The 15,589-nt window shown below is 46.0% G+C and overlaps 1 protein-coding gene across 3 annotated transcripts in view; it reads left to right on the top strand.

Annotated features, from left to right (window-relative positions):
- LOC121558992 (receptor-type tyrosine-protein phosphatase-like N) overlaps positions 1 to 15,589 on the top strand; it is a 28,361-nt gene that overhangs the window by 2,310 nt on the left and 10,462 nt on the right. The window contains exons 2-11 of one of the 3 annotated variants that reach the window (XM_041872290.2): positions 4,716 to 4,766; positions 8,108 to 8,218; positions 8,613 to 8,718; positions 9,368 to 9,557; positions 9,826 to 10,177; positions 10,519 to 10,665; positions 11,065 to 11,099; positions 13,026 to 13,282; positions 14,005 to 14,091; positions 15,500 to 15,579. In XM_041872290.2, coding sequence (XP_041728224.1) covers positions 4,716 to 4,766; positions 8,108 to 8,218; positions 8,613 to 8,718; positions 9,368 to 9,557; positions 9,826 to 10,177; positions 10,519 to 10,665; positions 11,065 to 11,099; positions 13,026 to 13,282; positions 14,005 to 14,091; positions 15,500 to 15,579 — 1,416 coding nt within the window. Of the gene's footprint in view, positions 1 to 4,715; positions 4,767 to 8,107; positions 8,219 to 8,612; positions 8,719 to 9,367; positions 9,558 to 9,822; positions 10,178 to 10,518; positions 10,666 to 11,064; positions 11,100 to 13,025; positions 13,283 to 14,004; positions 14,092 to 15,499; positions 15,580 to 15,589 lie in introns of all 3 variants that reach the window. The other 2 variants (XM_041872289.2, XM_041872291.2) reach the window with 2 other exon arrangements.

Below are 15,589 nucleotides of genomic sequence, written 5' to 3'. Positions count from 1 at the left end.
ATTTCTCAGGTTGTCAGACAGTGAGAGGTGAGACACAGGGAAATGGTGTGTGATTTCAGCCCATAGCATCACCTGTCATGGCCATCTGTCTATATACACCTCAGAGGACAAAAACAAGTATGTTATCTGAAGCTTAAAGGGGCCATCCGCAGTTGAAACAATAACAGAGGTCTCCCAACCACTGTTTCGGTAAAAAGCTGAGGGATGGGGTGGCTGGAGAAATGTAGCCACTCTCAAATTCTGCCCATCAATGATAGAAAATTGTAGTTGTAACCATGTTTTGAGGCTATACAGTGTTTGTTTACATTTACATTGGAGTAAATCAAGTGTATCATTTTGGATTCCGATGGGGTACAACATTCTCATGAGGCATTTATAATGTTATAGTCTTCAAGAATCAATGGGTACATATCATTCATTTATAAGTCCAAAAATGGATGTAGGAACTGTAGATTACCCTTTAAAAGATAGTGCACTACTTTCGACCAGGGCCCATAGGGAATAGGGTACCATTTGAGATGCAGACTCTGTTATCTGAAGCTATAAACGAGAATTCAAATGGACTCAAAGCCACACAACAGACTCACCATTATTCAACTCAACATGCTGTGTCTGTCCTCACTCTATCCCTGTACTTATAGCCCATTATTTTATTGCCATTTCAGATGGAAAGGATATGATTGCAGTTGCAGTAACATGTTAAAAATAGCTCCTTGTGTCGTAGAGTGCTCCCCCACTTCCTCTGTCCAGGCCCTGACTCCCAGTGGTACAGATCTGCTATCTTAATTTGATTACTCTGTTGTCGCAGTGATTTATCCTGCAAATTGTAGTGTATTCAAGGTTTTAAAAGGCTTCTAACGTTTGTAATTTCGACTTGATTTGCACTAACAGAAAAAGTATCAACCCCTACAAAAATGTCAATTAATTATGAGAGAGAGAGAGAGAGAGAGAGAGAGAGAGAGAGAGAGAGAGAGAGAGAGAGAGAGAGAGAGAGAGAGAGAGAGAGAGAGAGAGAGAGAGAGAGAGAGAGAGAGAGAGAGAGAGAGAGAGAGAGAGAGAGAGAGAGAGAGAGAGAGAGAGAGAGAGAGAGAGAGAGAGAGAGAGAGAGAGAGAGAGAGAGAGAGAGAGAGAGAGAGAGAGAGAGAGAGAGAGAGAGAGAGAGAGAGAGAGAGAGAGAGAGAGAGAGAGAGAGAGAGAGAGAGAGAGAGAGAGAGAGAGAGAGAGAGAGAGAGAGAGAGACTCAGAGCACCATGGAGAAAGAACAGGAAACACCCAGTCATGTGACTGAGTTTAACTCTGGGATTCAATTTATAATAGTGTGTGTGGGGTGGAAACATCCAAGGTGATAATTGTGTCCTTGTCGTTTGGAAATCTTTTTCTTTATGGGGCTCTGACTCATGCATGTATACAACACTGAAATAAAATAAACCTGTCCAGAGAATTACGCCACGCAGTTTGATCAAATGACTGTTGCTATGTGAACAACCCAGTTCACTTCACTTTATTGCTCTTATTTCACATCTTGAGTTTCTTGAGGTAGAACACAATGGACATTCCCATAGATGACATCACAAGGTCGCACCAACAGACAGGATATGGAGAGTCGTTGCAAAATACGTGACACAATACAGTACTGTACAACAGTCAAGAATAGGTCTAGAATACAGGGCCAAAGTATATTCTCTTAGATGCAGGATACAGCAACACTCATTGCTAAAACAAGTGATTTACTATGGCGTAGCCCTAGTGGGATCAATAGTCTGTATTTTGTGTGCGGTTGATTGATTGACATGTCCTTGGGGCTCGGGGGCAGTGCACTAGTGGTTTGTCCAGTCTGTGATGGATTCTAGCATGGCAGGAATCTCCCCTGCAACTGCTGCAGACAGACGGAGATGTCAGGGGATGAGAGGAGGATGGACAGAGGAAGAGAGGGGCCAGTGAATAGAGGGGCCAGTGAAGAGAGGGGCCGGTGAAGAGAGGGGCCAGTGGAGAGAGGGGCCAGTGGAGAGAGGGGCCAGTGGAGAGAGGGAGGGATGGAGTGTGTATTAGTAATCATATGGCAGATATATCCAGACGTGGATTCAAATAGTATCTGACTTCTTTCAAATACTTTGAGCCTTTGATTGAGCCTGCCTGAAGTGTCAGATGGGTGGGGCTTGCACCACTGGAACTATTCCATTGGTTCCGTTGCTCAGCGCCAGGCAAGCTCAATCAAATGCAGCTTAAGTATTTGAAAGACAACTAATACCAAACTCAGCAAAAAAAGAAATATCCCTTTTTCAGGACCCTGTCTTTCAAAGATAATTCATACAAATCCAAATAACTTCACAGAACTTCATTGTAAAGGGTTTAAACACTGTTTCCCATGCTTGTTCAATGAACCATAAACAATTAATGAACATGCACCTGTGGGACGGTCGTTAAAACACTAACAGCTTACAGACGGTAGGCAATTAAGGTCACAGTTATGAAAACTTAGGACACTAAAGAGGCCTTTCTACTGACTCTGAAAAACACCAAAAGAAAGATGCCCAGGGTCCCTGCTCATCTGCGTGAACGTGCCTTAGGCATGCTGCAAGGAGGCATGAGGACTGCAGATGTGGCCAGGGCAATAAATTGCAATGTCCGTACTGTGAGACGCCTAAGACAGCGCTACAGGGAGACAGGACGGACAGCTTATTGTCCTCGCAGTGGCAGACCACGTGTAACAACACCTGCACAGGATCGGTACATCCGAACATCACACCTGCGGGACAGGTACAGGATGGCAACAAGAACTGCCAGAGTTACACCAGGAATGCACAATCCCTCCATCAGTGCTCAGACTGTTCGCAATAGGCTGAGAGAGGCTGGACAGAGGGCTTGTAGGCCTGTTGTAAGGCAGGTCTTCACCAGACATCACCGGCAACAACGTCACCTATGGGCACAAACCCACCGTCGCTGGACCAGACAGGACTGGCAAAAAGTGCTCTTCCCTGACGAGTCGCGGTTTTGTCTCACCAGGGGTGATGGTCGGATTCGCGTTCATCGTCGAAGGAATGAGCGTTACACCGAAGCCTGTACTCTGGAGCGGGATCGATTTGGAGGTGGAGGGTCCGTCATGGTCTGAGGCGGTGTGTCACAGCATCATCGGACTGAGCTTGTTGTCATTGCAGGCAATCTCAACGCTGTGCGTTACAGGGAAGACACCCTCCTCCCTCATGTGGTACCCCTCCTGCAGGCTCATCCTGACATGACACCAGCCATACTGCTCGTTCTGTGCGTGATTTCCTGCAAGACAGGAATGTCAGTGTTCTGCCATGGCCAGCGAAGAGCCCGGATCTCAATCCCATTGAGCACGTCTGGGACCTGTTGGATCGGGAGGGTGAGGGCTAGGGCCATTCCCCCAGAAATGTCCAGGAACTTGCAGGTGCCTTGGTGGAAGAATGGGGTAACATCTCACAGCAAGAACTGGCAAATCTGGTGCAGTCCATGAGGAGGAGATGCACTGCAGTACTTAATGCAGCTGGTGGCCACACCAGATACTGACTGTTACTTTTGATTTTGACCCTCCTTTGTTCAGGGACACATTATTCAATTTCTGTTAGTCACATGTCTGTGGAACTTGTTCAGTTTATGTCTCAGTTGTTGAATCTTGTTATGTTCATACAAATATTTAAGTTAAGTTTGCTGAAAATAAATGCAGTTTCTGTTTTTGCAGAGTTTTATTTCTGGTATACGGAGAGACATGCTCTGTGATCTTGTCTTTGTGTCTGGGGAATCATATTGATGTTGTTTTTCCCACAGAGAGACAGCCCTCTAGGCCAGTCTGTCTCCAGTTTCTGTTTTTGTAATACAGTACACACACAATCATGAATACACACGCACACACACACTCACACTCACACACAGTGTGTACAGCCGTGTTGTGTCACATCTGGCCGTGTTTCCTCCCCAAGCAGATTGGAGCTCTGTAAAAGTCACCTATAACCTCCTTCAAATGCACACACACACACACACACACACACACACACACACACACACACACACACACACACACACACACACACACACACACACACACACACACACATAGTCTTACACAGCTAACCTTGTGGGGGAAAACAATTCAGTCCCATTCAAAATCCTATTTTCCCTAACCCCTAAACCTAACCCTAACCCTAACCATAACCCAAAAACCTAACCTTAACCCTAGCTCCTAGCTCCTAGCTCCTAACCCTAACCCTAGCTCCTAACCCTAAACCTAATTCTAACCCTAACACTAATTCTAACCTTAACCCTAAACCCCCTAGATATAGCATTTGGCCTTGTGGGAACCAACAAATTGTCCCCAGTTGGTAAACATTTTCTTGGTTTACTATTGTTGTGGGGACTTCTGGTCCCCACAAGTATAGTTAAACACATCCACATGCACACACACACGGTCTGGCATCCAACACAACCCCCTGCTCTCTCTCTCTCTCTCTCTCTCTCTGTCTCTTCCTCTTATCCATCCCCCCAATTTAATTCAAGGGTACATTATTGTCATGACATTCATAACTACATATTGTCAATTGCCAGAAAATCTGAAATAATAGAAAATGTCTCTCTCTCACACACACTCTTCATCTCTCTCTCTCTCTCTCTCTCTCTCTCTCTCTCTCTCTCTCTATTCCTCCCTCCCCTCTCTCTCTCTCTCTCTCTCTTTCTCCTCCCCCTCTCCGTGTGCTTCTCAGGCTGTCTGTTTGAGAAGAAGCTCTGCCCCAGAGACCAGCACTGCTCAGATGGTCAGTATGACATGATAACACCATCTCTCTATCTAACCCATCTTCTTCACAACGTCTCACTATACAATCATCTCACTGTCACCAGACACACACTCCAGGAGTTGTTGACAGTTCATTAGTAGTCTCTTCCTGTTTCCATTTAAACTGTTACTGATTGGCTGGAGGCTACACAAATGTCCAATCAGTCTGTGGTCTAGACCTGGGAAATCAGGTGTGTAGCCTCCAGCCAATCAGTAACAGTAATTGATCAATAAGTGCCAAGTTGAAATGGAAACAGGAAGAGACTTTGACGCTTGACAAAGATTTTCTATTATATTGACAAGATGGTTGAGTGACCGCTCTTACAATGGAAATACATGTCCTCAAATATGGAAGGCAGGCAGGAGGAGGTGAGATCAGGTGGCCCTATTCTAGCCAATGACAGATATGCTTGTGAACAACAGGCACAACTCCATATAAAGTTGCCAAAATTCCACGTGCATCCACTTACAGTGCATTCGGAAAGTATTCAGACCCCTTGACTTTTTCCACATTTTGTTACGCTACAGCCTTATTCTAATCAATCTACACACAATACCCCATAATGACAAAGTGAAATAGTTTTTTAGACATTTTTGCAAATGTATTAAAAATAGAAAACAGAAATACCTTATTTACATAAGTATTCAGACCCTTTGCTATGAGACTCGAAATTGAGCTCAGGTGCATCCTGTTTCCATTGATCATCCTTGAGATGTTTCTACAACTTGATTGGAGTCCACCTGTGGTAAATTGAATTGATTGGACATGATTTGGAAAGGCACACCTGTTTATATAAGGTCCCACAGTTGAGCTCTGAGACAGGATTGTCTCGAGACACAGATCTGGGGAAGGGTACCAGAAAATGTCTGCAGCATTGAAGGTCCCCAAGAACACAGTGGCCTCCACCATTCTTAAATGGAAGAAGTTTGGAACCACCAAGACTCTTCCTGCCAAACTGAGCAATCGGGAGAGAAGGGCCTTGGTCAGGGAGGTGACCAAGAACCTGATGGTCACTGAAAGAACTCCAGAGTTCCTCTGTGGAGATGGGAGAACCTTCCAGAAGGACAACCATCTCTGCAGCACTCCACCAATCAGGCCTTTATGGTAGAGTGGCCAGACGGAAGCCACTCCTCAGTAAAAGGCACATGACAGCCCACTTGGAGTTTGCCAAAAGGCACCTAAAGGACTCTGACCATGAGAAACAAGATTCTCTGGTCTGATGAAACCAAGATTGAACTCTTTGGCCTGAATGCCAAGCATCATGTCTGGAGGAAACCTGGCACCATCCCTACGGTGACGCATGGTGGTGGCAGCATCATGCTGTGGGGATGTTTTTCAGTGGCAGGGACTGGGAGACTAGTCAGGATCGAGGGAAAGATGAACAGAGCAAAGTACAGAGAGATCCTTGATGAAAACCTGCTCCAGACTTCAGACTGGGGTGAAGGTTCACCTTCCAACAGGACAACGACCCTAAGCACAGAGCCAAGACAACGCAGGAGTGGCTTCGGGACAAGTCTCTGAATGTCCTTGAGTAGCCCAGCCTGAGCCCGGACTTGAACCCGATCTAACATCTCTGGAGAGACCTGAAAATAGCTGTGCAGCGACGCTCCCCATCCAATCTGACAGAGCTTGAGAGGATCTGCAGAGAAGAATGGGAGAAACTACCCAGATACAGGTGTGCCAAGCTTGTAGCGTCATACCCAAGAAGACTCGAGGCAGTAATCGCTGCCAAAGGTGCTTCAGCAAAGTACTGAATAAAGGGTGTGAATGCTTATGTAAATGTAATATTTACGTTTTTTATTTCTAATAAATGTGCAAACATTTCTAAAAACCTGTTTTTGCTTTGTGATTATGGGGTATTATGTGTAGATTGATGAGGGAAAAAAATGACTGAATACATTTTAGAATAAGCCTCACTTAGCAAATTAGCAATAAAAAAATGGGTTGAGCAAATTCCACATTCTCTCATTGACCTCCATGCAAAAATGTATTTTCGTGGAAAGATTTGGATGGAGTAAAACCTCTCGTTTGGCCTCTTCCTCTCTGTGTTGGAGGACTAGAGTTTGACACCCTGTATTCAAACAAACAGTCCACTAAGAGTAAAACCTATAGCCCACATTGAACCCTGTATCTCTTTCCTTCCCTCCTCCTCCTTATGTCATCCCTCCTGTATTCATCCCTCCTGTATTCATACCTCCTGTATTCATCCCTCCTTATGTCATCCCTCCTGTATTCATCCCTCCTGTATTCATCCCTCCTGTATTCATCCCTCCTGTATTCATTCCTCCTTTATTCATCCCTCTTTCATTCATCCCTCTTGTCTCTTGGACTTTGTTGTTTAATCTGTAACCAGTCACAGCCAGTGTTTTTAAATGGTATTTGCTCCCCAGTTCCAGGGTGCATCCTAAATGGCACCCTTTTCTATGGACCCTGGTCAAAAGTAGTGCACTATATAGGGAATAGGGTGCCATTTGGGACTTCATGCACATAATGATGTTAACTTGTTCAGCTGTTGTGATGGGCAGGTGTTCTACTGTCTCATAGGAAATACTACATTATTCATACTCAATGAACTCAACGGTTTTCATGTGTTTCCTGATTTATGTGTACAGAACTGCATGTGTGTGAGTGCGAGTGTGTGTGAGTGCGAGTGTGTGTGAGTGCGAGTGTGTGTGAGCGTGTGTGTGTGAGTGCGAGTGTGTGTGAGCGTGTGCCTTCATGCACGATGAGGCACACTCTGAGCGTCAGTGTGTAAACACAAGGCCTCTCGCAGTCAACCTGCTCTTAACCAATCACGTCTCTTTCCAACCATTTCCATGGCAACAGTGACATCACCCGGCTGACGGCAATGTCTCCCCCATGTGTATGTTGAGAGAGAGAGATATATATATATATATATATAGATATAGAATAGAGCTGGGCGATGACTCATCGAGACCCACTCACACAAACATCACCATAGTTGTGCATACGTGTGTAGGTGTGCCTGCATGCCTTTGTGTGTGTTCTGATGTGTTCTCTGTTCTCTGTAGATGGGCTATTTGGCCAGTCTGCTGCCCCAGCAGGAGAGGGTTCTGATGTGTTCTCTGTTCTCTGTAGATGGGCTATTTGGCCAGTCTGCTGCCCCAGCAGGAGAGGGTTCTGATGTGTTCTCTGTTCTCTGTAGATGGGCTATTTGGCCAGTCTGCTGCCCCATCAGGAGAGGGTTCTGTTGTGTTCTGATGTGTTCTCTGTTCTCTGTAGATGGGCTATTTTGCCAGTCTGCTGCCCCATCAGGAGAGGGTTCTGTTGTGTTCTGATGTGTTCTATGTTCTCTGTAGATGGGCTATTTGGCCAGTGTCTGCTGCCCCAGCAGGAGAGGGTTCTGTATGAGGTGTCAGTGCCTGTGCTGCACAGACTACAGGAAGTGCTCAAGGAACTGATGATGCAAGGTGATTAAAGACACACACACGTAGCCACACACGTAGCCACACACGTAGCCACACACGTAGCCACACACGTAGCCACACACGTAGCCACACACGTAGCCACACACGTAGCCATACACGTAGCCACACACGTAGCCACACACGTAGCCATATCCATACTCCATTCATACTCACTAACCCATTCCCACAAAGGTTGTTAGGTTCAGAGTGTGGTTGTAAAAGTGAACTGTTACCTTAGTGGTTAAGATAATGAACAGAAACTCAGGTCTCATCTGCTACCACGGCAACATAGTTAAGGGCTGAGGGTTGAGGTCTCTATAAGGTCACACTCCTCAAGTTACCAGATTACATCTTTGACTACTGTGATTGACGTCTGTATCGGCCTATGGTTGTATAGGATTGTCCTGGCAGGATGACATCACCCAGTACGTCATTGGCAAGGAGCTGAGCCGTGTTTTACTGACCCGCCCCCTGTCTGGACGTCATGACAACCCCTCATCTCAGTGAGTCTCCTGCTCTGTTGACTATAATTAAAACCAGATCTATAATTACATCTATTCATTTTATTTTCTGCAGATTTTCACAGGAAGGTCTGTGACTCAATGGGGAAATTGTATTGTAATAGCAGCCAGGAAAGGTTATGAGATTAGGAAGAGACTTTTAGAATACCCCAGAACCAGATCTTTGAGTTTAGAGAAGGGATGTTTAAATGCCAGTCTATGAGGGATGGGCCACAGCCTCTGCTTCCCTCTCTTCCCCTGGTAGTTGATTGATTGGTTGGTTTTATCTGTCAGTTAAAAACATATATACACAGTACATCTATATTTTTCAACGTGACCGGGATAGCACAATTCATTCAGATATTTATTTCCATTGTGGTTCCATTGATGAGTGACCAAACCAGACAGTAAGTCACTGTTACTGAGAGTCTGACATAGACCACAAGTAGTCTAAGTCAGTCTAAAATGTTGTTAGAGAAAGTGGCCCTGGAGTCACATACTCCTGCACTAGAGGGAAGCCATCCTCAGACAGGTGCAGGATGACTTGGAAGTTGAGTTCTTGTGAGTGAGGGAGCTATGTTCCCTATGAGGGTCTACAAGTGCTAAGGGTTGGCCTTATTCTGATATTCTCCATTCATACTGTATCTCTCAGGTCCTCAGAACCTGTGCAGAATGCCCCTCTTTCCAAGATGCAGTATCCTCCCAGCTCCAGGACCAAGGCTCAAGGGAACGATCCCAACCCAGATCTGATGCAGCGCTACCTGGACTACATGATCGTGGATACCCCCCAGGCCTCCCAGTCCCTCCACATGCAAACTCTGGAGCCTTACACCTACCGCCAGGTGGGAATGGACGGACACACACACACACACACACACACACACACACACACACACACACACACACACACACACACACATACACACACACACACAGAACTGCTATTACCACATACAGTATATGTGTGTAAGAATGTATATACAGTAGATAGATACCATACAACTATGAGTAGTATGATGTAAATACACTTCACATCTCTACAGTAGATTGTATCATTTCCTTTTCCCTGAGGGCATCTCTGTGTCTGTTTATGGGTTTAATAAGCAGCAGTATGGTTACCAGGACGACGAGGAGCGCTCTCTTAACTCTCTGGATGGGGGCGGTTTCCCCCGCCCCTCTTCTGGCTCCGGGGGTAAAGGGTCACGCCCCCAGGACCGAGACCGCCAGGTGCTCCAGGACCTGGTCTCCCTGTACCTCTCCTCCCCCGCCCAGCCGGCCTCCCGCCACCGTGGGGCAGCAGCACCGCTCTCTACCTCTCCCTTGTACGAGGACCTGGACTTCCCTCTGGACTACGCAGAGGACTACGTTTCCCAGCAGGACGTGGAGGTCCACAAGCATCAGCAGCAGGAACAGACGCAGAGGAAAACTCAGAAGGACTATGGATCGCTGGCTGGGTTGGATGGTGAGTGTGTGGCAGTCAGTGTGTGTGTGGTGGGGGTGGGGGTTTTGGGGGTTGTGTGTGTGTGTGTGTGTGTGTGTGTGTGTGTGTGTGTGTGTGTGTGTGCGTGTGCGTGTGCGTGTGCGTGTGTGTGTGTGTGTGCGTGCGTGCGTGTTGTGTGTGTGCGTGTTGTGTGTGTGTGTGTGCGTGTGCGTGTGCGTGTGTGTGTGTGTCTATGGGAGATCTGTCTGGAGTGTTCTTGCTCACTGTGGCTGAGACACTGGCTGACTCATGCCTTGCCTGTCTGGACTTGTTTCATTACCTGCCTGTTGACCTCTAGCCTCTAACCCTGTCTGTCTGTTCAGATGAGTCCCTGCAGAAACTGGCTCTGCTCCTGGACCACTATGGCATCGATATGAAGGACTTAACCCCTCCACAGCTGGCCAACCTGCCTGCAGCACTGAAACAACTGCAGATGGAGAGTGCTGCTGACGTAGTCACCGACACAGCAGGTTTGTCCGAGCGGAGGCATGCAGCCAAACCCTGTCAAAGCACCAGACCTAATTCACTGGGCTAGCCCTTTCCAGCAAACACCTTACTGAAATGTTGTCTGAAACCACAGTCTTTTCATCACACAGAAAGACCCTTCCAAGTTGTGGTCTCAAAAGACAAGACTACTGTATATGTCACTAGTGTCATTCATTAAATGAGATACCGTGATATAATAAAGGACTTCAGGTTGTGAACCACAACACACTGCGGGAATAACTGCAGTATCTTTATACAAAATGGCATGGCCCAATATTGATACTGAAAAAAGTGACATTTTGTGGTGGGATTATACTGTGACAATTACAGATACTGAAACAATTATTATCTGTGTGTCCGGTAATGAGAGTCTTGCTTTTCAGATAAATACCGGAACAGTGCTGCCACACGTAAGAAGGTAAGTTGAGATAAAACAGTCTAGTATTCTAGAAATTCAAGTATTGCTCTTGGTTTATATGTGTTGTGTATTTAACCATTTGAAATGTTTTTTTTTAGCTTTTTATACAATGTAAATAGCATTTACAGTAAATGTTGAATGGCAATAAGTACAGTGAGGGAAAAAAGTATTTGATCCCCTGCTGATTTTGTACGTTTGCCCACTGACAAAGAAATGATCTGTCTATAATTTTAATGGTAGGTTTATTTGAACAGTGAGAGACAGAATAACAACAAAATAATCCAGAAAAACGCATGACAAAAATGTTATAAATTGATTTGCATTTTAATGAGGGAATAAGTATTTGACCCCCTCTCAATCAGAAAGATTTTTGGCTCCCAGGTGTCTTTTATACAGGTAACGAGCTGAGATTAGGAGCACACTCTTAAAGGGAGTGCTCCTAATCTCAGCTTGTTACCTGTATAAAAGACACCTGTCCACAGAAGCAATCAATCAATCAGATTCCAAACTCTCCACCATGGCCAAGACCAAAGAGCTCTCCAAGGATGTCAGGGACAAGATTGTAGACCTACACAAGGCTGGAATGGGCTACAAGACCATCGCCAAGCAGCTTGGTGAGAAGGTGACAACAGTTGGTGCGATTATTCGCAAATGGAAGAAACACAAAAGACCTGTCAATCTCCCTCGGCCTGGGGCTCCATGCAAGATCTCACCTTGTGGAGTTGCAATGATCATGAGAACGGTGAGGAATCAACCCAGAACTACACGGGAGGATCTTGTCAATGATCTCAAGGCAGCTGGGACCATAGTCACCAAGAAAACAATTGGTAACATACTACGCCGTGAAGGACTGAAATCCTGCAGCGCCCGCAAGGTCCCCCTGCTCAAGAAAGCACATATACAGGCCCGTCTGAAGTTTGCCAATGAACATCTGAATGATTCAGAGGAGAACTGGGTGAAAGTGTTGTGGTCAGATGAGACCAAAATTGAGCTCTTTGGCATCAACTCGCCGTGTTTGGAGGAGGAGGAATGCTGCCTATGACCCCAAGAACACCATCCCCACCGTCAAACATGGAGGTGGAAACATTATGCTTTGGGAGTGTTTTTCTGCTAACAGACAGGACAACTTCACCGCATCAAAGGGACGATGATCGGGGCCATGTACCGTCAAATCTTGGGCGAGAACCTCCTTCCCTCAGCCAGGGCATTGAAAATGGGTCGTGGATGGGTATTCCAGATTGACAATGACCCAAAACACACGGCCAAGGCAACAAAGGAGTGGCTCAAGAAGAAGCACATTAAGGTCCTGGAGTGGCCTAGCCAGTCTCCAGACCTTAATCCCTTAGAAAATCTGTGGAGGGAGCTGAAGGTTTGAGTTGCCAAATGTCAGCCTCGAAACCTTAATGACTTGGAGAAGATCTGCAAAGAGGAGTGGGACAAAATCCCTCCTGAGATGTGTGCAAACCTGGTGGCCAACTACAAGAAATGTCTGACCTCTGTGATTGCCAAACGGGTTTTGCCACCAAGTACTAAGTCATGTTTTGCAGAGGGGTCAAATACTTATTTCCCTCATTAAAATGCAAATCAATTTATAACATTTTTTACATGCGTTTTTTCTGGATTTTTTTGTTGTTATTCTGTCTCTCACTGTTCAAATAAACCTACCATTAAAATGATAGACTGATCATGTCTTTGTCAGTGGGCAAACGTACAAAATCAGTAGGGGATCAAATACTTTTTTCCCTCACTGTAGGTTTTCTGGTTGTTATTGCATTTAACAAACAGTAGGTGGCAGAACATCCACAAGCTGAGGAAATCAGTGGTCTATTTTACATATCCTGGAGTAATATTCAAATGAAGCATGTATTTCTCAAATCCTACAATAATGGATGGAGAATGTTAAGGTGTCTGGTTCCTCCTCTTCAGATCACTGAGGGGGCCATGACACACAAGGTGGACAAAGCTTCCATGCTGGGGGCCCCCACCTCCCTTCCTGCCAAGCCCCCTGGGCCCCAAGTCTCCCAGGATAACCCTCCCACCGTGGGGGCCCCTCTGACCACAGAGGGAGGCAGTGTGAAGGAGCCAGGGGCCCCGGTGGAAACAGAGAAGCAGGGGAATAAAGAGCCACCAGGAGGGGCCACACAAGTGAAGGAGGAATACGGCTACATCGTCACTAACCTAAGGTTGCATTCATCTCCTAACCTTAATGTTCATAAACACAGGAATGTTGGTGTATGAGCGTATATCTGTCTACGTATCTGTCTCAGAGCGTATATCTGTCTGTCTCAGAATCTTTGAGTGTACATGGCGTGTGTATGTAAGCGTGCGTGTGTGTGTGTGTGCTTTTGCTTTCTCTTAGTTCTCTGTGTGTGAATGTGTGCGTGTGAGCTTCTGTGTGTGTATCTGTGTGTATGAGTGTATCTGTGTGTATGAGTGTATCTGTGTGTATGAGTGTATCTGTGTGTATGAGTGTATCTGTGTGTATGAGTGTATCTGTGTGTATGAGTGTATCTGTGTGTATGAGTGTATCTGTGTGTATCCGTGTGTATGAGTGTATCTGTGTGTATCCGTGTGTATGAGTGTATCTGTGTGTATCTCTGTGTATGAGTGTATGAGTGTATCTGTGTGTATCCGTGTGTATGAGTGTATCTGTGTGTATCCGTGTGTATGAGTGTATTTGTGTGTATCCATGTGTATGAGTGTATCTGTGTGTATCCGTGTGTAGGAGTGTATCTGTGTGTATCTCTGTGTATGAGTGTATCTGTGTGTATCCGTGTGTATGAGTGTATCTGTGTGTATCCGTGTGTATGAGTGTATCTGTGTGTATCTCTGTGTATGAGTGTATGAGTGTATCTGTGTGTATGAGTGTGTCCGCGTGTATGAATGCGTGTGTATATCTCCACAGCCCCCTCAGTCTGTACGATGGGGTGCGTCTGCTGGGGCTCCTGGCTGAGAGGATCCACCTCTCCACTGGCTCTTTCATCAACATCAGGTAGGCTATAGGCATAGAGGCCCACTGGTCCAATGAGGAGAGATGACAATTAGCTGGCTGCTAATTGATAATTAGCAGATTATAATTAGTCGGCTGGTTAAATCTGACACATTTACAGAAATGTTGATAAATGTGCATTGTCCCTGATTATCAAATAAACGTATTCATGTAAAATGAGAGGATCAGGAGATATCAGTATAGTAGGGGTATCTCAGCTCAGGTCCCAATGATATCTCCTTCCTCCCAAAGTGTGTACTCGTTCATTTCCCTTCATTCATTTGAAAGGAAATTACTGGTTTAATAAATATTGTGGAAATTCCCACTAGCACATACCTTCACCAATCCAATGCTTTTAGATTTCTGTGAAGTATTGAATGAGTGCACACTTCAGGAAAAAGGAAATATTATTGGGATGCACCCCCAGATTCACAACATCCCAGCAGATCGACCTCCTGACCTTTAGAGACCCTGCCCCCTGCTCCACGTCATAGAAATAGAATGTATACTTCTATGATCAACGTCAACGTGCTCCATTCCTCTACTGCTTGACCCCTGACCTCAAAATCGGGTGTGGCGGGGAGGTGGAGCTCCCTCTGGCCTTTTCTCATTTGGGAAAAAGTCCGTCCTACACCCTCTCTCCTCCGTCCTCTCTCCTCCGTCCTCTCTCCTCCGTCCTCTCTCCTGCGTGACCCGGAAACTGATAAGTGGTCGAGTGGTCAAGGAAATGTAAATTAGTTAGTAGGCGAACGGAAGAGTGTCCTCCCCTCCTCGATAGCCACCTTTCATCGAGGATAATCATTTGGATCCTGCCTGAGAAATCTGCCACAACCCTTCTGAATCAGCTTTTGTTTTGGTGGAGGAGAAAACCATGCACACGTTTAAAAACAATATGCTACTTATCGTTTTATCAAATGTATTGCACAACTAACTTAGTTTGTTTTTATCACTTTACACATTTATTTGGGGATCCACCCTGTAAACGTCAGTAGCCTGAGTGGAGAAGGAGAGTCTCATTTCATACAAGCGCATTTTCGTCCACTTTCCCTCTCCTCGCCGCCTCTCCTCGATTACCTTTGACCTTTTTCAAAAGGAGGTGAGGCAGAACGGAGGTGAGAGGACGCAGGAGTTGAGGAAATCCAATTGAGAAAAGGCCTGAGTGTCCCTCTGTGCGACCTTTTCCCACAATGCATTGCAGTGGTGGTCAGAGTGAGGACAGAGCAAGGTGGTAGGTGTAGTCGTTGTTGGGGCTTATTCACACCCGAAATTTAGGGATACACCTTCAGGCTTCCCCCACCCCCCAGTCCTCCTGCTCCTACCTCCATACCACCACCCCTCTCTCTCTCCCTCTCCCGGCCCCAGTTATATCAATCAATAGTTTGATGGAATGTTCCTGTCTGTCTCTCTACAGTGTGGTGGGGCCTGCCCTGACCTTCCGTGTCCGGCCCAACAGCCAGAACCTGAGTGCTGAAGACGTGGCAGAGAAAGCCGGTATGTGGAC

The sequence above is a fragment of the Coregonus clupeaformis genome, unplaced genomic scaffold, assembly GCF_020615455.1.
Source record: "Coregonus clupeaformis isolate EN_2021a unplaced genomic scaffold, ASM2061545v1 scaf2698, whole genome shotgun sequence".
Classification (NCBI taxonomy): domain Eukaryota; kingdom Metazoa; phylum Chordata; class Actinopteri; order Salmoniformes; family Salmonidae; genus Coregonus; species Coregonus clupeaformis.
The sequence above is the reverse complement of the archived record's forward strand: the minus strand, read 5'-3'. Positions and strand labels throughout refer to the sequence as shown.